This window comes from Aptenodytes forsteri, unplaced genomic scaffold (assembly GCF_000699145.1).
Source record: "Aptenodytes forsteri isolate BGI_AS27 unplaced genomic scaffold, ASM69914v1 Scaffold72, whole genome shotgun sequence".
Classification (NCBI taxonomy): domain Eukaryota; kingdom Metazoa; phylum Chordata; class Aves; order Sphenisciformes; family Spheniscidae; genus Aptenodytes; species Aptenodytes forsteri.
In genome coordinates this window covers 8,116,821-8,138,809 of record NW_008796193.1, presented here as the reverse complement: position 1 = coordinate 8,138,809, position 21,989 = coordinate 8,116,821, and the positions used below count along the sequence as shown (strand labels likewise).

At 41.4% G+C, this 21,989-nt stretch overlaps 1 protein-coding gene across 4 annotated transcripts; it reads right to left on the bottom strand.

The window, feature by feature from the left end:
- Positions 1–1,523: 1,523 nt before the first annotated feature.
- SENP5 (SUMO1/sentrin specific peptidase 5) lies at positions 1,524–18,722 on the bottom strand. 4 transcript variants are annotated; one of them, XM_009288061.2, is made up of 9 exons: positions 17,083–18,722; positions 13,566–13,671; positions 13,270–13,417; positions 12,584–12,631; positions 10,613–10,690; positions 7,805–7,942; positions 6,031–6,114; positions 4,594–4,644; positions 1,524–4,503 (listed from the first exon to the last, which is right to left on the bottom strand). In XM_009288061.2, exons 1-9 carry the CDS (start codon positions 18,038–18,040, stop codon positions 4,393–4,395), a joined length of 1,722 nt encoding a protein of 573 aa, XP_009286336.1. In that variant the 5' UTR covers positions 18,041–18,722; the 3' UTR covers positions 1,524–4,392. The 4 variants fall into 4 exon arrangements, with proteins under 4 accessions (XP_009286336.1, XP_019329882.1, XP_009286338.1 ...); XM_019474337.1 differs by having other exon boundaries at positions 18,086–18,722; XM_009288063.2 differs by having other exon boundaries at positions 18,270–18,657.
- Positions 18,723–21,989: the final 3,267 nt, after the last annotated feature.

Below are 21,989 nucleotides of genomic sequence, written 5' to 3'. Positions count from 1 at the left end.
TTTCCTCCTCCATGATAGGATTTTTAAATTATGAATGTAATAAAGACAATGATGTTGCCAGTCTCATGATTAATAGCTTAAAGAGACATTTGCTAAGCCTTCATTCCCTCCATTATCACAAATTCACAAGCTGTATGGCTTTGTAAGATTCAGCAAAGACAAGGTTTCACTCTATAGTTACATACCTAAATCAACAAGCAATTGATCTAGAAAAGCAATTTAAGTCCTACCTATTCTGTTGACAGATGTGTGTTTTTTTAAATGCCACCTTAGTAGAAAGTGTCTAACACAAGATTTCCACCCTTATTTATGCAATATGTGACATGTCCAATCTTGTATGTTGTCAGAGCTCAAACCACAGTAAGTTATATCACTGCGGTGCTACGGAACAGAGAGCATCATTAGCGTACAGTTCAGAGTTATTGAACTAATCAACTGGAGAGTCTTCTCCTAATAACATAGAAAACAAGCTGCTGCAAACATTCCCTCAACCATCACATCAGTTGCTTTCAAAATTAAAATGAAAACAAACCGCTGAAAGAAAATAGGGTTTTTGGTAAAACTCAATTTTATTACTTCACAGGAACATGGGCTTCATTCGATGCAAGAACACACCCACAAAACACAGTTGTTGCTCGGTGGACTTAAGTCTACGTCACTTCCCAAGGTTTAAATTTTCACATCAACTTGAATAAATGCTACAGTAGATAATGCCAATCAAAACTCCGGGAAAGTAAAGATAAGCTAAGCATTATGCTAGAGATTCAACACAAGCCAGCAACTCTGCAAGCCTGTCTGGCTCAGTAATCAGTGCAAGTGAAACATTCAAAATATCACCTTCACACTCCAGAGGGCCAGGTAAGAACGGAGCAACAGCACGTTAGATAGCACAAAGGTCCAGCCTCCATCCTGCAAGTATTTAACAGCTCAGCAACAGGCATTTCTCTACTTACCTTGCAGAATTCAAGGCCACATTTTGCATTTATTTATATCAGCTGCACAGTCATTTTAAACTATAGATTAAAGCAAACAAAATGGAACCTAATAATTTATTTCCAGTTGTGTTTAAGGTTTATTACAACTCAGGTTGCTTAAATTTGTTGTGCACGAGATGGAGGCTTCACCAGTTCCGGGACTATTTGTATAAATGAGCACAGCAAGACAATCTCTTTGGAACAAGTTGTGAAATTTAAGCATCAGCCAAACCAGTTCAGAGTAATTTATGAAATTCTGAAGATCACATTAATGGAATTGCTAACAGCCATAACTACATCCACATAAACGTGCCTCTCATAATAACAACGCTCTATATAGTTCTGAATGTTTTAAGAACTGGTAAAATGACTACAGATTATGGAGTCCATCTCCTTTAAGGCATCAAAGACATTCTCAAGGAGGAGTTAATTAGTCCAGTTTCACAGAATACACCATTACAGAGCCTGAGATTCTGACTGCCTGTGATTAATTTCAACCCTGCACCAACATACTTTGCTTACATTAGCTCTGTTTTCAATTTCCCCTCCTTTTTTTTACAGAGGCCTCTCACTGGTGTGTTCACAGCTGGAGACTCAAGTGCAACTCCTCTGTACTGCCCCATAACCAAGTGGAACACTTGTCAGCAAACGTCTAGATGACAAGAAAGCACATAAGAAGTACTTTCCAACATGCGTATTTCCCCACCCTGTTCCTCAGTTCACGAGGCAGCAGATTCAAATGCAAGCCCCACTTCCCTCAAATGATCTGGTACACATATGCACTTGCTTCAAAGCATCCATGTTCCCGTTAAACACAAAGTTTACAGAAATACTGTCCTTTTACTGATGCCACTGATAAAGGGATCACAATTAAAGACTCCTCCCAGTCTCTCCTATAGAGGAGGAGTCAACCAGTAGTATCAACCAGTAGTAGGCACCAAGCTTCAGGAAAGGACTACCTGTGGTCCAGTGCTCCAACACATTCTGATGCAGTGAAAAAATATCCATCAACGAGGCAACTTCCACAAAAAATAAAGGTCTTCCTTGGAGGCACTGAGTCTCCCAGGCTGGTACACTGTCACAGCACACTTTTCAAGCTTCCTTACCAAATAGCTTAAGTCCTGAAAATAAAGGCAGCTTGCTTATGCAGTTCCCTTTCTGTATTTCACTCTCTTTCTGCAGGGAGCCTTTCTTGAGGATATAGCTTCACTTGCATGCATCCAAAGCTGGCACTGCTTTCATGTCTCCTCCTGGCCACCCAATTCTCCCTCTGTTCACGCTGGTATACACATTCAGTGACAAGTTACATCGAGAACTCCTCTGTCCTCTGGGTTAACAGCAGCCTTTTGGCTGGGTTAGTTTTAACGTGGATCAGTTCAGCTGGTCCCACCACATGGCAGCATTAAGTATTTGTACCATTCATGTGATAGCAGTACAGAAAGACGACAAGAATGGCAGCACTGGCTTACACGTTCTACCCTAGCACATGAGAAACTAAATCCCAAGTTTCAATTTTCATGGACGTCACCCTCCACTGCTCACAGTCACTCGCCCCAAGAAGGTGCTGCTGTTTGTATCAGTAACGCTTCAGGGAAACACCGAGAAACCACATGCTGTGGGGTGCTCTGCACCATACAATGGGCAAACGTATGTTTAGCCAGTCTGGGTCTTAATGTTCTTTCTGATTCAATAAGTTCCTCGTTTAAATTATCTAAGCAAGTGCTTAAGACCTTCCTTATCTTGCTAAATTAAGCCAGTCCTTGCCAGCTGCCAACAAGGGGAAGTGGGAACACACAAGGATACTGCAGGACCTCCTTCTCTAGCACAACACAGCGTGCACACGCTTCCATCTCCCATCCGGACTGCACTTGGCGCACTCTCGCTTCTCCCTGCTCCCTCCCATAATCTAGGACGGATTTGCACCTGGCTTAGCTCAAGCCTGAATTAATTTGCAAGACAGGGAACTCAGTGTGGTTTTCCTCCATCAGAAGTCAGGGCTACGGACAGACACAAAGTGAAGCTGTGCAACAGATGATGTTTAGCATTAAAAATAGTTTTCCTCTGGGCTCACTCCTTTATCTGGCAGAAAAACACAGCGACGACATTTTCTGGTGTAGCAGTCCCATACAACAGTCTCTTCAAACAAAACTAGCTCTCTTCAGCAAGGAGCACATCACAGTTTACAGATCAAGGCAAAACCCAAAAGCCTCAAGATTCACTGCTCTCACTTATCCCTGTCCAGTGCAACAGCATGGCAAAGTTTAGTGCTGGACTCCCAGCCTCCCGCCCCACTGGAGCAGAATGACATAATCTTGTTGTGTTTGTGTATCACCCACCAGAAGTGCTATTATTCCCAACCAGACCCCTCGGTGCTACTGAACGCAAACAAAACTAGAGACGTTTGAGACAATCAAACAGCGGATGCAGCAGAAATGAATTAATTTATATTTGAACAAAGGCAAAAGCCAATGGGAGGTTAAACACGACAAGCTTGAAGGGAGTTCATTTGAAGACAGAGCTGAAGGGAGAGATGCCGAAATGGTACATTTCACTGCATATTGTGGAACTGAAAAATTAGTCAAAGCCATCTGAGATTTAAACAGTTACAGCCAAGGAGTTTATCTTAGTATCCAAGTTGTGACTCTTCAGGGCCAGCTTTATAATTCTCCTTAATAAACACATCATGGAGACTTCTGCAGCATATAGGAACATACCATCAATCTGTGACTGAACACCTTTGTACTTTTTATTATACAGACAAGTGCTGAAGCTTTATTTGTGCAAAGGCTGCTTTTTATCTATAGGGAGAGGCTGATAATGACAGCTGGATAAATGTTAACAGAACAAACTTTATTAGCAACTTGAACTATTTAAAAAAGGGGTCTCCACAAATTAAATCTGTAGATGAGTTTAGCCACCCTAAAAAGTGGTAATTCAGTATTATATAGCCACAACAGGGACAATGGAGCTATCAAATAGGTTCTAGCTGTTCTTTTTATGGCATTGATTTTTTTTTTGATACATTCAAAGCATTATTGCATCAGAAAACATATCATGCATCTTTATGTTTCCAGACAAAATCACCTGTATTTGTCATTTCTAGCTACATCTCAAAGGTGCACCAAATCTACAGTTTTATGGGTTTAGTTGCATGCTTTGCCTATATGCATGCTGAGACAATAAATATTAAATACAGGAAAGAACATAAGAGAACCAAACTGACATAAGGAATATTTTATGGCAGGTCTGTAATGTTCTGCCAGTTAAAGAGCTTGTCAAAAAATTGAGGTAACAACAGTGGCCACACCACTCAGCTGAGATTCGCTCAAAATTCACTGAAGTTTTCAGAAATTCAAGTACACAAACACCAGCTGCAACTTGTCAAAAATGCCAGAGAAATTAGGTTGGTTGCATTTTATTAGTCTATTAGCTGGCGTTCACACAGCTCCTTGTAAATCCTTTTTCTCACTCGGGGCATATCTTCCTGGGAGAACTGAAAAGGCTGGTCTAAGGCGAGGCACTTGCAGTACTGAGGAAAAGGAAAAGGCTTGATTGAAAAAAAGGACATTTACTATATGAACGATACAGGCCACTGATTTTTAAAAAGCAGTACTCTTACCTGGAGCACAAAAACCCCACAGTCACTGTCATTTTTCTGTTGTGGAATGCACTAAAAGGAAAAGAAACAAGAAGGGACATGTTAGATCTTTACTTATCCTTTTATTCTCTAAGTCCTGCTTAAAGTCCAAAAGGAAATTCGGCAAAATGATCTGGTATCTCGTTCTCAGAGCTAGCTTTTCTGCAGGACTAGAAACTGGAGTTGTAATTACTTATTCTGATCCCAACTTTTGCAAGGTGACACTTAACACCTTGTTAGAATAACACCTAACATTTAGAAAAATATATAGTGGAGGACAGAAAACAAATTACAAATCTTTTTTTCAAGTTTATTTTCTTTTAGTGACCTACACAGAACAGCTTCTCAATTAGTTTAAATAAATGTTTGTACAACATTATCTGCTTTACACAGGACCAAACTATACCAGCAAAGTCACACAGGCCTAGAGGAAGATTACGCTCAGCATCCACGCTACCAGCAGTAGCTTTCCTCCCCCAGCCACACCAAAGGATCTCAAAGAACATGAAGAGTGGTACATTGTCAGGTGACAGACCTGAGCAAGGCAGTCTCAAGTGATAACTTTCAACCTTCATTATTTCTTCAAACATGCTCAATTTTGGTATGTGGAACTAAAAAGTCCCACTCACTAGTGCTGCTATGTCTCTGGCACTTGAAGAGGAAAAGTAATTATTTTTCCTCAACTCCCAGATCTTCTACCTCACAGAATGCAGAACGAACTCTGACTGCACAGGGTGTGCATGAGTGCAGAGAGGAATCATTTCATCATTGTATCAGCATCTAAAAATAAACCTGTGCGAGGAGGGAGCTGTTGGGAGTATGTCTAGCGTGCAATGACCTGTTTTATACCTTTGGAGCCATTATGGGATGGCTACAAAAATCATATTTTCTCTCATTTACACTGCACACAAGTTATTCCCTTTTATTGTCAGACTTCGTTTACTTGTGATCAAATGCAATGTGCCACAAACAGCCCTGGAGACCAAAGCCCTCTATCCACAGCAAATAGAAAATATAGGCAGTAGCAGCATTAGCCTGTTCCCTCCCTCACCAAACCCCATCCATTTGGCATAGTTCAGAACAGTCCTTTCGGGAGAAGTCAGAAAGCTGAGTCTCCAGCTCATTCAGTCCTCAACCTTGTGCCGAAATGGGCACCAGCTACAGGTTTTGCTGCACGGATATTTAATCGTCCAGAGATTAGGCTCAGATCACCAAGTCACTTGCAGAAAGTATTAAAGATCTGGTGGGAGCTGAATGAGCATCAGAGCTCTAATTCCCATGTGTAACCACCTGTGTCACTCCTACCACCCTTCACATGGTCAGCATAAAACAATTTACTACTTGTACAAATATATGGGTTTAGAAGCAGCCTCCTAAAGTCTCCCAGGAAGTCAGTGCAGTCAAAGTGCTGCCATTTACCTTTGTCACAGCAGTCTGCCAACCCTGAAGAAACTCGGGGCGATTCTTCTCTTTTGCTTCAGTCAGCAAATACTTTCGAATGTTCTTTAAAAAGGAAAGGAAAAAAAAGCAACAGTATTATTCACCAGCTAAAGAACAGGAGAGAGACATTCGCATCTTTGCTGGTATCCTTTTAACAATGAGGACAAATTTCAGGTAGGCATTAAGCATTAGGAGCTGCGCTCAGATCTAGAGGTAAAGAGATGAACTGTAGTGGGTACTGTGCCTTCTACCATCAAGGCTCTTCTTGGTCTATCAAGGGGAGCTTTAACACCCCTCAGCCCCACTGTACACTGGTATACTTAATACTAGACTAGCTGTGGCACTCTGGCACAGAGTCAGAGTGCTCTCAGACATGCAGAGACACACAGTGCAGTCTGGCATGTGTTCTCTCCTGGCTTACTTGCCTGACACCAAGGCCCTTACACTCAATATGATAGCATTTTCCTGCCTGAGTCTCAATACAAAATGTTTTGAGTTCTGCAGCTAATCAACAAAGCTCCAGGGAGAGTTTTAGTGACATTCAGGAAAAAATAGTCTGACACAAGCGAAGAGAAGGAAGCAAGATAAATGAGCCTATGGTCTTGGGTTAAGCAAATCCTTCTATTTCTCTGTAAACAGGCTGGTGGTTTAAAACACAATTTAAACACACTCCAGCACACTAACATTCGCCTTAGTGGGTGGATCACAGTGGAGTTTTGAGTATTGGCCCCCCTTCCCCTAGAAAGGGCAGGAATAAAAGCGTCTCATGTTTGTGAGACATTTAAGTGCAAATGCCTTGCCTGGAGCGGGATGGGAGATGCCACATTGCAAGAGTGCAGGAGAGACTGTAGGGCTGCTGGGAGGGACCCCTGGTTTAGGCTGCAAGTTCAGAAGCTGGAGAGCATGAGGTCTCTTGCTCCCAGAACAAACATTAGCTTCATCCTCAGCAAATGCTAGCAGGAAACTAGTATCTTCATTCAGAAGTCCTAGCTGGGAACTCTCCTGGGTACAATGATTACTACTCTTCTGTAAGCCAACAACTACACACAGTTAAAAGTAGAGGGCTGCTGCATCAAGCAAGCAATTAAGTTGACAAAATTAGCTTTTCTAAGAGGGTCATTACAATTTGCTAGTCCCAGCAAAAATTTTCTGGCTGTTTTTTACAGGAAGACTGATAATTTAACTCCAGCGTTCAGGTTGCAGCTTCGAAAGGTTGCTGGGTTATAATCAGAGTACGCACCCCGTACCAATGCAGACAGAAGAAAAAGGCCACATGCTGCTAATAGCACAGAAACGCGTAAACCCCACTGGGCAGCACTACAGCATCTTCAGTCCTGTTCTCTCACCCAGGCAACCTCCCTCAAAAAGGACCGCAATTTATCATTTCCTAAACACGAGTCCCTTAGCAGTTGAAAGAGCCGTCTTTACTCTCCTTCTGGCCAGTCTGCTTCCCTATGGCACTTGACTTTGAGCCCCTGCTTTTTGTGGGAGTGACAAGACAGAGCCACAAAAGGTGTGCCAATTACACGGTCAGGCTAATTAGGCAATAGGCAATCTGACCTCAACTCCCAGCTCTGGTGTGACCCTCGAGGTCTGTACTTCAAACTCCTCAGCAGGACAAGCTGATTCTCATTTTATACATGGCAGGACAACAACAGACACACGGTGTTTAAAGTTTAAGGCTGAACAGAAAAGGGGGGTGGTTTGTTTAAGAAAACAGTTCAAACTTTGCAGACACAGCTGTCACTCTTACCTCTACACAAAACTTAAAATGAATGCCTTGGGAATCATAAAATGAAATAATTCGATTGGGGATGTTCACAGTAATGAGGGACCAGTGGACTTCCAGGTGAATAGGAATTAACAGGAGAGTCTTTTTGAACAAGTCCACCTGGCAAGAACAATGATATACATTAGAGACAATTCCACAGGCACAACACACCAAAGCAAGATATTAATTGTATCTAAGTCTCCTCTCCGCCACCCCATAACTTAAGTCTTCTTTTGCCCCCTCCACTCTTTCAGCACATTCCTTACGTTCATCTCATACATAACTTTTTAGCAGGCACAAAAATACAATTACAGCCCAGAAAGTGGCTAAGGACCATTGTACAGTACCAGAGTTAGTCACCACTGTATTTGTGGCAAAAGCCTGCTCACGTTGCACTTTAACATCTGCGTCAAAGTGGGATTTCTTAAGTAATAATGGTAATACAGCTGAGCTGCAATTTGGGTTAGCCACGTATCTTCAGTAATGACACTCTTGCAGTATGAACGCCACTGATTTCTATCAGAGCTGCATCATGGATAGGTGACAGATGAAGCAGTTATGATTACAAACACCCCACAAAGCCAGCAAGCTGGTGCAGTTTGACTCCCTCTGCCGTAACACAGGCTCTGCGACTTGTCAGAGGAAGGCAGAGGAGTGCACAATGCTTTGGTGAGCAGAGGAAAGGAGGGGGTGAAGACAGAGCAGATCCATCCTTTCTTGAACTTCACTTTGTAGCAGATGTACTGTGGTCACAGGCAAGCAAACAAGGGAGAAGGTCTTAAAGTACAGAACAAGTAGATCAGATACAACACCCCCGGTGTCTGTGTGGCAGATGAGCCCTTATGCTTTTGGAAGGGCCTTTCATGATCTTCCTTCTCCCAGCTCCTCTTGAAATGGTTGTCTAATTGCTGGGTTTTTGGTGGTACAGTCCAGAAAAATAAGCAAAATTAGAATACTGAACTAAATGAACTCATCCTGTGGGAAGATTTCTATGCTGCTTTTTTTTTTTTAAGCACTGTGCAATTTGAACAGTATGTAATTGCTGCATTACTGGTAAAGGCAGGTCGTTTGTAGGAAAGAAAAGTGTATTTTTTGAGTAACAGTGGGAAGCTGAAGGCACAAAAAGGTCTGAGCATTCATAGCAGTTATCAGCAGAGCCTTGCTACAACAGTGCTTTGATTGTCACAAGCATCGACGATCCCTGCTCCCACCTGCAGAAACTGCTTCCTGACCAGATTACAGCACACTTGCTACACAACGATCCATCATTCTTGGAGAGAAGCAAAGAGATGTCAGCCAGCAGCAAGCTGAGCCCACAAAGGAAAACTGGAATAAGATAAGTGAACTACGCCTTCTGTGATGTCCAGCAACAGCAGAGCCATGCTAAACTCAAGGGTCCTCATGTGACCCGTGCTGTGGGATTGCTGCAGGCATGCAAACCTGTAGCAGAAGAGTGGAAAGAGGCAGCCAAAAGCTGGAAGGGTCTTTAGTTAAGACCTGATGTACAGAAAGAATGGTGGCAACCTAGATTTGCTTCACCGAGACAGTGCAGAGTCAGCTAGCTGACACGACAGTGGATCAGAGCAGGAGTGCCAATCTGATCAGTGGCCAGAAGGGACAGACACGAACAGGAGCTTTGAAACCACTGCAGCTAGATGCAGAAGAACACGTCCTTCTAGGCTCTGACCTGCTGTATCCCAGGAAAGCACACTTATAAAACCTGGTACAATACTCTGGTGTGTTTAAAAAGCAGAAACAAGTTCCCCTTAATTGCATATTGCAGGGCGAAGCAGTCTACTGAATCCTTCCAATAAAAACTGCTCAGTTCTCATCCTTGCTTTAGAGATTCTTCAGAAATTTAAGTGTAAATGTCTAAACAACTGTCCTGCTCTCATCTGGTCCCTCCTCAGCAGCAACATGAATACAGGTTCTGCTTTCAGGATCTATCTTCACTTTTGGGGTTTTTGCAAAACTTGGGTTGCTGGAGAAAAAGAACATTAAAAAAAAAATCTGGGAATATTAAGCACCAACATTCAGTCTCTCTCTAAAGAGATTTTAATAAATTATATGAATAGATTTTATATTTGGATAATGAGTTCATCTCTAGCATTTCACAGATGTGTGCTATTTAAGTGCTTCTACAGAAAGATCATACATTCAAACATGGTCCTTGATTAGTCTTGCCTCATCTCCCATATTAGAAAGGACAAATGTTCACAGAAAAAAAAAAAAAAAAAGAGAGCACTGCTCTTTGTATTAGCTACCTCAGAAAATGTCACAACCCACGATCTGGTACGGGTTCTGGAAAGCAAGGTGAATTCTGTTCTTGTCACGCGAACAGCAGTTTGGCTTATTAACTATGCGTCTCTAATTTCTGCTTTCTAGTACCTGTATGTGTTACCCAGGAGTAACAATTTGATTTTATCAAAGGATCCCAGTTTGAGATAAAAGCAAGAAGCAGAATTAAGTCTGCCCTCCTGTAGATTAGCGTACCTGGCACTGTCAGGAGCACTGAGAGACATTTCTTGCAGCTAAACTAACAGCATGCATGAACATCCACAAAGAGATAACCTACTACCAATGATGAAGCCATTCAAAGTACATTTTCACAACATAACCATACTAACTTGAATAGTGCCGCCTTACTATTTTTATTAACCTCTCCCCACTTTGTATAGCTCCTTTGCAAACCCATCCTTTGCAGGTAACACCTTGTAACCCAGTTTCAAGGTAATGATTCAACCCGGCCCAAGAGAACCAGAGTACTGATGACACGGAGTTAAAGGATACCTTTTTAGTCCATCGTTTTACCCCATTATATCCTTTGGTTACGAGCTGTCTATGAAAAAAGCTGTTAAAGAAATGAACCTGAAAAAAGAGAGAGAGGAGGAATGAGCACAGAAATCTTCACGCACAGTCATTCCCCTTCCCCCAGGATAATTTATACAAAACAACTTGCAATGAGGCAATATTTAACGCAGGTTTAGAAACAGAACCCCAGCAGGGACAAACAGAGACTTTACCAAGCCTAAGCTGCTGCTGTTTTTCAGCAAGCAAATAAAGCAAGCCTTATTTCCCTATAATATATGATGTGAGCCACTGCAGCATTTATATTTACACTTTATATCTCCAGGCATATTATGTTTAATTTTTTGTTGGGGACGGACTTGGGAGAAAAACACCAGGATAAGGAGTTACAGTTTTTGTTTTCTTTACAGGGATTAAGGAAGAGAACACTGGACTGGCAAAGTGGGGGTGGGGGAGAAGGGAGTAACTTCTCTTTTTAGTTGCTGGAAGCTGAGACTCAAAAAAAAAAAAAGTTACGAGATTTAATCCAACAACATGGTCATTTGTATTCAACTACTATGACCAGCTCCAGACAAAAACAATATTCTGCTATTTAAAAGCATTTTTAAGTTATACCACATCCATTTTGTAAGTAAAACCCTACATTTATGGCAAAAACAACACAGGCTTATGTTAAAAAAAAAATTGTTTAGCTCCAGGTTAACACTATTATTCCCTGTGCTTAGCTTCTTGCAATTACAGGAACAGATTAATACAAATGGAAATCTGCAACATCTGTTTTTAATAATTCTGCTAGCGTAGAGGTGGTAGAAGGCTTGAGTTATTACTTGAAGAAAGTTAGAAAATTCAGCATTTGAAAACACAGTCTAACACCCATTAGCTATGCCAACAGACTTCAAAACCACATTTTGAGGTACCAGCACAAAATCTCCCATGAGGATTTCAATTATACACTATGAAGAAAAAGCAGACACAAGCAAACAGATACAATCTCCAATACCACAACCCTAGCACACACTCGGGAAGTACAGAGAATACTAATGAAGAATCACCATCACCACCAATCAAAGCAATAACGCTCTTTCTTATGAGCTTACGTTCTGCAGAGCTCATCTAAAAATGGCTTTGTTTGGTTTTTCCTTTGTGGTCTCACCTGAAAATTGTTCGGCTCTACTACTAAACAGATGGCTTTTTATAATTGCCACTGCTGCAAATGTAGTCACAGAAGGGGGGGGGGGGGGGGTTTTTTTTGGTTTTTTTTTTTTTTCCCTTTCTTTTTTTCAACTGCCACCAACATTTAGACACTCCAGTTGGAAAGCAGTAAGCATTCTGTTGAGGATGCACAAACCAAAGAGTCCTGCAGAGTCAATACTGCCGAGGAACCAAGCAGCTCTGCATTAATTCACATTCACCAGGCAGGCATCTGACACAGTTTGAGCTGTTACGGCCCCCATAGCTGCGAGGGGGGCAGGTGGGTGAGTGCAAGCAGCACATGTGCATGGTTCAGATGCTACCATTCATGGTTTGTCGTCTCAGCAGAAATCCATCTTCATCAGAAATTTCAGCTGAAACACCAGACTGGTGAGCAAGGGCATGGATAAAGCACTTAAGGAGCAGATAAGCTGGAGACAGGAACCTCTAGGTGGGAAAGGAGAGTAGGATGGGCGAAAACAGGGCACCTGTCTTCTACAGGTACATCAGTAACATCAAGCTACCAGAGACCACCTGCAGAGCTAATCCAATAAGTTCCTGAAACAAGAGCAACAGCACTGAAAGCTGTATTTTAGCACAGGAAAGGAAGAAAATTTGAGCAGCAGATAGCAACAAATTATAACGGAACCACTCAGAACATCATTGAGCTAAATCTCAATTCTGTATCTGAAATATTCAATGTTTCACCCTTCCCTCTCAATCTCTCATTAGGTACATTTGCATAATAACAAAACCCCTCACCTTTTCAGGGACCGCATCCATTATGAGTTCACCATACATGTTAATTATCTGTAAGAGTTAGTAAATATTTGAATATGTACAGAATAATTTTGTAAAACTCAAATGCACAAGTTCCCATAAAACGTAGGACCCTTCACACTTAAAACAGCACTAAGGAGGTGAGCAATTATAGTAACATTTTGCTGTAGTCTGAAGGACAAGCACTCTGGAACTAATAGTGGTCGGCCCGGAGAGAGACTGTAACTGGCTGCTTGAAGTCTGCCTCAATCTGAAACGCAGTTTAATTCAATTGAAGTCTACTGGTGCATGCCCTGGGCACTGCAGCCTTCTCGGTTTTTTGGCTGTGGGCCACAGTTTGCTGCTTCACTCCGCTGTTCTTGTAATCTGCTCAAGCTTGGGGATGGAGGGAGATGCTAAAACCTATATGGGTAGCCACTATTTTCTCAAATAGTGCAGCATCATTTCTTCAAAAGGAAACAGTTTAGTTGTGACACCTCCTGTCTTCCAGACTTGTAACCACTATTATTGCACCTGCCATTGTAAAAGCTGCTCACCACTTCTTTTACTTCTCAAGTGTAAAGTAAGGATAGTCCACCTATAACATAGCAGAAGTTGAACAACTGATATCCTAATATAAATGGGCTAGAAAGGGGTAAGGAAGCACATAAACACCAAGCATCTCTGACCTGGTCATTCAGCCAGTTCTGGCCTTCCAGTGTAGCTAAATCATCCATATCTAGCATGTGCTTATTATAGAAGACCCGGAAATTGCAAGTGGAGGTTTTTGGATGTTTTTCCCGATACTTCATGATTTCCCTGGTGATAAAAGGTTTTCTGAAACAGGATTGAAAAAGTAGAAAAAAAATAAGTCAAGGTCATATCAAATGGACTTCTGTTCTGTTAGGTGTTAGACGTGGAACGTGCAGTAGCAATGCAAGCAATTTGTCCTTTACAAAGTCTAGAATTTGATACTGCTACACACCTATGGGAGAAATCTTCATTAAAGACTTCTTTTAATCTTCCCATGACATCTTTTTCACAGAGTGGAACTCCCCTGCCATATTTCTTCATAACTTCATCTAGGAATCCTTTAAATATACCAGAAAAATGAAAGTGCAAACATGTAAAAAACCCTCCGAGTTCACTAGTCCAATAAAGCAGTCATTTCTTCCAAGTATGAGCAGCAATCATTCTGCACCCAACCAACACACAGCACCACACATGGCAAGTATATATTTAAGAAAACTAAGCTCCAATTGGCGACATTAAATAAAAGCAGGGGAAGGAGGACAAAAATAAAAAAGCAGGAATCTGATCACTCAGCTTTACAGGGAAAGATCAGACCCCACTCTTCCCATGTACACATATATCTACATCAAACTAATTATACCAGTGCTACGAGGATAATCCATCCCACTGCTTATTTCAATTAGCACCTCAAATAATTTTACTGCAACATGAAAAGCCATCAGTTTCTGCAACAGTTTCCACTGAAAACCCAGTATCTTGTCCTTACGGTATGCAGAATTACTCTCCTCAAATGTAAGCAGCCCTGGTTGGCAGAGTGTTTGCAGTCTGTTCAGCTCCTCTGCTGCCACCATAGCAAACAGAAGAGACACCAGACGGACTCTCAGCAAGTTTAACTCATTTACCCTAGTATCCTCGGGATGGCATGTAAAGTGCCATGGACAGCCATGTCAGCCTGCCATTGCCTGGGCAACCATAACACCAGAAACAAAAGATATTAACTAGGAAATAATGAAAAGATGGATGCTGGAGGAATTAAAAAACCTAGGAAAGATTTTTTTCTTTCCCCCTCCTCAGACACAAGACTGAAACAGTGGAGACATAAATCCCACCCAGGCATCCAAAACCACTTTGAGAATGAAAGAGAATGGAAAACAGGATTTCAACACTTGCTAATGAATAAGAGAAAAAAGACCAAGTTGTCCAGCTTTCTGAAAATGAGTTTTCAAATGCAACAGAAAACACGTGTTCTGTGTACAGGAAGCTGGATCTGAGATCAGAGTCCGGGGAAATTGCACTAACCCAAACTCCAGGACTCTTCTCAGGTCTGGGTGTGATGGCAGACAGTATCACTGGACAGTGCAGTGTATGCTTAGCTCTCTGCTTACTAAGGCTTTAACAATATTTCCTGGAAACTTTCAAAAATCAGGATGGGAAGAAGCAAGACGAGAGAAACACCTGACAGAAAAAAGTGCCAGAAGAACAGCAGTAAGAAAAGAATAAAAAAAGAAAGGAGACCAAGAACAAAACACCAAGAGATGAGAAAGGCAGTGAAGATATAGCAAGAAGTACACCTGGATGTGCGACAGAAGGGAGGATTGAAGAGCGAGATCAGACAAGAAGGAAGAATTCTTCATGGGAAGATATCCTTCCTTGCAACTCTGCCACACATTTGCCTAAACTTTTATCCCTTACATCTTAGCAGACTGTGACAGGGAGGATATTTCTCACTCTGGCTAGAAGTCTAGATAGAAGATGTATGGGGATGTAAGTGTACCTTATTCTCTTTTAACACATAAAATTTTTAAAAGCTTTTTGTTCATACACACAGAGGAAGGATTGTTCTCGTAGTTACAACAGTAGCAGAGCTCCAAGAGACCTCTAGCTAAGACTCTGACCTCACTCAGGCTGGTGTAACTGCATAACTGAAGGAGGAAAACACAAAGTTCAAACCTGGTTCAGATCAGACACCCATCACGAACAGGATTTACCATGGAGCTCTGTTTGACGCCTAATAGCGCATCAGAATGCACTAAATATTGCAGCCCATTAACATCTGAGTTCAGCTGCTACAGAGAAATTCAAAACTCGAGAGCATCCATAACACTTACATCTCCTTCATGCATCTACCCTAGCAACTCTTGCCAGGTTAGCAGTATCTTTTAGGGTGCAGTTAATAATTAACAACACTCCTGAACAGACAAGAACTTCTGTACATAGTTATACAAAAATTAAAATTCTTTTCAGCTGAGAAAACTCAGAAGCACTATACTGTCAGTATGAGTAAGTATGTAGTGTAGACTTGGCTTCAATCCTCAGAGAGGAACCCTCAACTGAAGAAAATGGAAACTGATCTCACCTACTTTCATTCAGAAGCTAGGTAAGAATTCTCTTAAAATTGTCAAGTGTGGGAAAGTTCAGTGCATTTGCTGTCTGCCTTTTTAATTTTATTTTTTTTAAGTTATTCAGGCCTCCCATGAACAAGAACATGACTGCCTATCAGACCACAAAACTTTAACCTTTGCCACTCTGATACAATCTTGGTTCTTGACTGTTACAGAAGGATTACGTCCCTTTTTCTGCTGGACAAACTTTAAAACTCCATTGCAGAAGTGGTCTGTTCACTGTGGTACCACAGTTTCTCTCAATTTCTCACAGTGCCTGGTCCTTGCTGGATCATGTAAAGCCAGTCATAGAGAAACACATCCCACACTAACTTGTGGATATGGAAAGCTAAATCATCTTTTGAGGTTCAACGTCTCCTTCTTCACATTTTGCTTTAGAGAATCAATTGCAAAATCGAAGGACAAAAAGGCAGGCAGAAAAATCAGAGCACGACAAACTTCAAACAATCCCTTTAACACTAGTTGACTCCAGCTTCGGGTTTATTGGAATCTATGAAGCCAATTTCTCCAAAGGAAGACTTCAGTTATCAGAACACCACTGAACTTAACATTATATTAATGGTACTAGGTGGCACAACGTGTTAGCTTACTGCTCCTTGCTATGTGTATAGTATGCTGCTATACATAAATAAGACACCGATTACTATTTTTACCATGTTCCTCTTTAGAGAAACTATCAAATACTGCATGCTCAGCATTGAGTAAAAAAATCCCAAAGCCTTTTTGCTGAACCTTTGCTAAGACTAGTCTTGTCTTTTTAAAAAATATTGTCTAATAAGATTCATTAAGCCTACTTTATGAACAACTGTAGAGAAAACTAAGTGACAATGAACAATACTTGGCTATTAAAACCTGAGATTCATTAAGTGATTTAGTTTCAGGCTAAGACAGCAAGAGAAGAGAGGATAAGGCTGGAAGGAAGTCCTTAGAACACTAAGGATTTTCAAAAACCAAGTTAAGAGTAATAATTGTCAACCATTTAAAAAATTGGAAGTTTTAACCCCATATCATCTTCTGAAACCACATGATCAAAGACATTTAAAATGTCCATCAACAATTTTCCACAAAGATTCCAATTAAATTACATTGTATTCTCTAAAACAAAAGAAGCAGAGGCACCATTCAACTATCCCTCAAAATAGCTTGTCAGATAGGCATTGATTTGTCCTTCCTTCATGCAGCTCTCCTCTTTGCAGCCTCATTTCGTTAAGTGTTATGCTAAGCACCCGTTACAATTCACAATAAGAAACCATTTTAATAAAGGAATTGACGCAACATGTAAACTCCAAGATACATCCAGCAGTTTTCAGGAACTCCTGGAAGCCCTAAGATATGTAAAAGATATACCACAAAGCCACGTTGCCAACTGCTCATCAGCCACCCGGGAAGCTTTCTGACTGATCCTTTTGCCTCCCTTCCGAGTTCCTGATTTTAGTCCTGTGCTTTCTGGTGAAGGCTCCTCAAGAGGACTTTTACAATAAGGGTGATCTAGTAACTTTGCACTAAAAATGTCCATGTTTAAGGAGCCCTCTACTTCCATTTGGCTAGAGCTGTCCTCATTTTGTGCCAGCTCCATGGATAAAGGTCCATTTGCAAAATTATCATCGACATCAGAATCCTGCAAGGAGGATTGCAACAGTATCGTTCCATCTACACCCACAACCTCATTAGATTCTGCGTCATCTTGACCTGAAACAGCAATTTCTTTTCCTGTCACAGAGACAAAAACGTCAGAGCAATGATCCTCTGCCAGAGCCCCGTTGGTCTCCACCTGGTGCAAGGTCTCTGCCTCCGGAGACGCTCTAGCATGCAGTTCTGGCAGGACAGCATCCACACTGCCATCCTGCCCTCCAGATTCTGGCTCCTCAGAACACGGCTCAGCACACGGTAATGCATCCTGCGTACAGCAGATCTCAGGTGCACATATTTCGTTCTCCTCACCTAAAGATTTGGGTGTATTATTGTTCATATCTGATAAGCTGTACCGGTTCCAAAGACGGTTACTTTTAGATTTCCAGTAGGAAAGCCAATTACACAATCCACTTTCAAAATCCCGCTGGAACGTCTCTTGGTGGTCCCTCGTAACTTTCTCCACCCACCTTGGCTTGATTTTTCTCAATTTGCAGGTTTTGCCTCTTGCTCGAAGTTCCGGGGATTTTATAATTCTATACCGAAACCTAACCATAGAAAGTTTCTTATGCATCATAAATAAAGATCTCTTTTTTACAGTATGATGGTTAAATTTGGACCTCTTTATAGTTGTCAAGGGGCCACAAGTTCCATTCCACTCCCTTTGCAACAGCATTTCCTTTTATAGTTGTTAAAACTACTAGGACTGTGTTGCCCTCACCATTATTGCTCTCCTCCCCGCTACACACAAAACCACCTCTCCTTACAGGTAAGGCAGCACCATCCAGCATACCACATGAGACATAATGGATATTGCCAGAGATGCTATTAAGAATAGCAACAGTTTCAAATTCTTCATTCAGAGGATCTTCACTCTGAAAGGATTCATTGTTGAGTTTTCTTACTGCTTCTCCAGATGGGCTTTCGGCTTTGCGATAGGGACAGGATCCTTTTGCTCTCAGTAGTTTTGTAAGGAAAGCTGTATGGTTCAACACTAGGTTTTTGATAGGTTTCTGCATTTAGAGGCACATCAGGAGCCCACCTCCTTTGGAGCTCAAGTGCCTTCCTTCTGCACTGCAGTCTTCTGTACAGTTTGTTGTGATTTAAGCTCACAATTAGCTGAGCACTCTGTCTTTTCTTCTTAGCTAGGAAAAATTGCTTTTGGAAGCAGTATTTCCCAAGCTCCCCAAATCCAGTGGTCCATTTTCTAGGCTGGGCCAGCAACTGACTTCTTTTCCAAAGCAAATGTCTTCTATGGTTTTTCATTTTTCTGCTGCATTATGATCTTGAAAAACAGCTGAAAGAATAAGGGAAATGAATTCAGAGTTATCTGGACTGTAACATAATAGCAAAACACTAAGGCACATTCCTCAGGCAACGTGCCTATCTAAAATTCCACCCGTCCTCCAAACACAATCCCACATTCCCTAGGACGTTCTTACTTGCACCAAAAGGAAAAAGATGCAATAGTTGCAATGGCTCAGTGCGTAAACAGGCTCTTCTCATTTACCTTCCCTTGAGGTAAAGCAATAAACAGGTAATCCCCACCCAGCCCACGTTCCCTATATGTAATTTCTGACTCTCTAGCCTGAGGTTAAATCTCTCTCAATACCCACGTTGTAGAGCAAGCGCAGTTAACTAGCTTGCCTCAAAAGGCTTTTGAAAAACAAAACTTTGAAGTCCAAGTTAGTCGACAAGTGTGTGCAGGTACCCGATTCCATCAGCATTGTACGAAGCGAAAGCTTATTCTTGTGCAATAAATGTTAGCAGGCGCTCTGAAGACGCTTCACACGCTCAACACAAATTTTTCCCTTAAAGGAACAGCAATGCACATACTGCCACAGAAATTTTGATTCTCTGACTAGATAAAGAATGACACAGCTTAGTCTGTGAAGTGGTTCCTCTATATTTACAGTAACAGCTCACTCCATATGACATCACCACCATCAGCTTCTATAATCGGTGTTTATCTTTGCATTAGCAAAGCAGTATCAATGCAGGGCACCAGCTAATCACCTTAAAAATCCCTTTCCCCACTAAAAACCTGCATCTCAAAGTGTGCAATAAGGATATATCTGAGACTACACAAGAGTGTAAAGCCTGCACAGTAATATCTATTCATCTTCACTACATAACTAAAAATATTAATTCAAAGGTAGAAGAATCCAGAAACACAAGGGGAAGGCATCAGGCACACACACAATATACGATGTTTCATGCAAATTGTCCCAGCCTCACCAAGTACATCCCATCCTGTATTTTACAACAGTTTGCATTTTTCTCAAATTCAGAAATGGACTTTGCCCCCCTCCTCTATCCAACTGATTCTGACTTACAGACTATTGTTACAAGTATCCCCTTAGCCACATCTGTCCCAAGCATCACACGCAGGCACCACCTAGCTGAAAATAAAGAAGCCTATAAATGGAAATAAAACATTAACAATTGGACTTCAAAGGCAAATATGAATGCCAGACACCTGCAAAAACAAGTATTTAAAGTCTGACTTAAGAAGCTCTTCTGCATTTTTCACTCTACTCATCTTAGACATAAACAGCAGGTGGCTTTTTTTTTTTTTTTGAGGAGTGGGAGTGGAGTAGAAATGCAAAGAGGATGAAGAATGTCATTTAGCACTCGGGTAAGGTATTCCCACCATACAGAAAACAGTCCAGAGTTCACTACCTACAACCTAGAAAGGAATCTAGCTACCTCCACTGACAGAGATGTGCAAGACAGTACAGCTTAACATTATAAGCACTGCAACAGTCTAGCTCTTTTGTAACCCTCTACTAGTCACCACGCAACTTAGTTATCATAAAAATCAGGACATAACATCTCCTCATGCCAATTTTCTCATACTTGCTTTTTTAGCACTTACATACTTCTCTACACTAGATCCAGTTTATGCCTGGTTTTACACTACAAACTCTACATGTCTGTCTATTGTGTATGGTACCTACAAAACATTCCTTGAGTGGCCCCAGTAAACATCAGCCAAACCACAGTCTTGCTAGGACAGCTTATTCCAGCCACACTTCCATCCAGGTAAAACAAACCAACCCAGCAAAATCGCAGCATTCTCAACAGAGCCACGTATACAAGGGGCTTGTGCCAACACGGCAAGTCTTGAGTACTCTAGGAGGAGCACAGCACATGAAGGTAATGGTTTCACTGCTTCTCAGAGTCCCAGCAATACGTGCCCAGTAACTGTGCAGTATACCTGCCGGTTTTTAAGAACACTCCTGAACGATTTGGAGTCATCTCTTTTCTCCTTGCTCTCTCATAGCAAAGTCCTACAAGAAGCATCCCCTCCATGGGCACTGCCTCAGACATGGAAGAAGGCCGAGCGACCGCTGGTTTCCTGAACAGCCGTGGATTATACAGGAGCTGAAACACCTACAGCTGCCATTGTTTCACCCATAGTAGACCGAACTAATGATCACAGTGGGAAAAATACTGAACTAGATTCTAGCAAAGATAAGTCCTGACAACAAAAAGAACCTGAGGCAAACCTGAATTGAGAGACAAGAGTGGTGCCACAGTTTCAACGCAATCAATTGCGGCAGCAATTGAAATAGCTCATTTGCTCATTAGTGTCATGACATCCAGCTTCTTAAACTGCAACAAAGGAAGATCTTAGGAAAGCTATTCTACCCACCTGTTCTTCTGCTTCATTTTTAACTTAGATCATTAAAAAATTCTTCACATTATAACTTACAGGATTAAAAAATACTTCATGTTTGTCTGTGATGCACACACTAATTTCTCCACATTGAAAGTTTCTTCTGTACAAAAAAGGCTCTCCTTAAAATGGGAAGAAAGTCTGACTAAGCCATTTTATCCAAGCAAACCTTTCCTGCCCTCCCCTCTCCCTTTTCAAACATAATCAATTTTGAGTCTGGATCTTTTTAAAGCAAAGGCCTCCAAGGAGCAGTTAATCCCAGTCCTAGGAGCTGAAACAGTTCACTTTTCTAATAGCAGTATTACTTAGAGTGACAAAAGATAATCCATACACAAATATTTAATTAAAGGTGCTGCTTGAAGAACTTATTTTCCATCGGTGCTACAAGAGTATTACTGGTTTTACTTGGCAGCATAAATCAGCAAGGCAAAAGGACAGCTTAAAAGTGCACTGCTAGGAAAGGAACTGAAGTGAGCAACATGAGACCAAAAATAAAGCAAGCACCACCTAAAGTTTAAGAACCTGAAGAGAAAGTCACATCTTCACCCCACACATTGACACAGAGGAAAAACCACTGAAGTCGAGGAACTTGCACCATTAAGAGAGTCATTTGGCTAGTATAAGCCATACTTCCACTGCACAGGGATGCTGCCAAGACTACAGCAGCAAAATCTTAAACCCAGAAAAGCCCAAGATGTACACCTCCCAAAGACCATAAGCGAAAGAAATTTACTGTCATTAGTCCTCACCCCTTCAGCTGTGTTTGACATACCATCTGCAAATGATTAAATATTAAAAGGCACAATCTCTTTTGCACTGGACAAAGACAACCCCGAACTGTTACAGCTCTGTACTAATGGCAGATTCTGGTTAGAAATTTGCTTTGTACTCTAAGCTTTTAAAAACATATTTGGGAGCCACTCAGTTTTCTGAATAGAGTAGT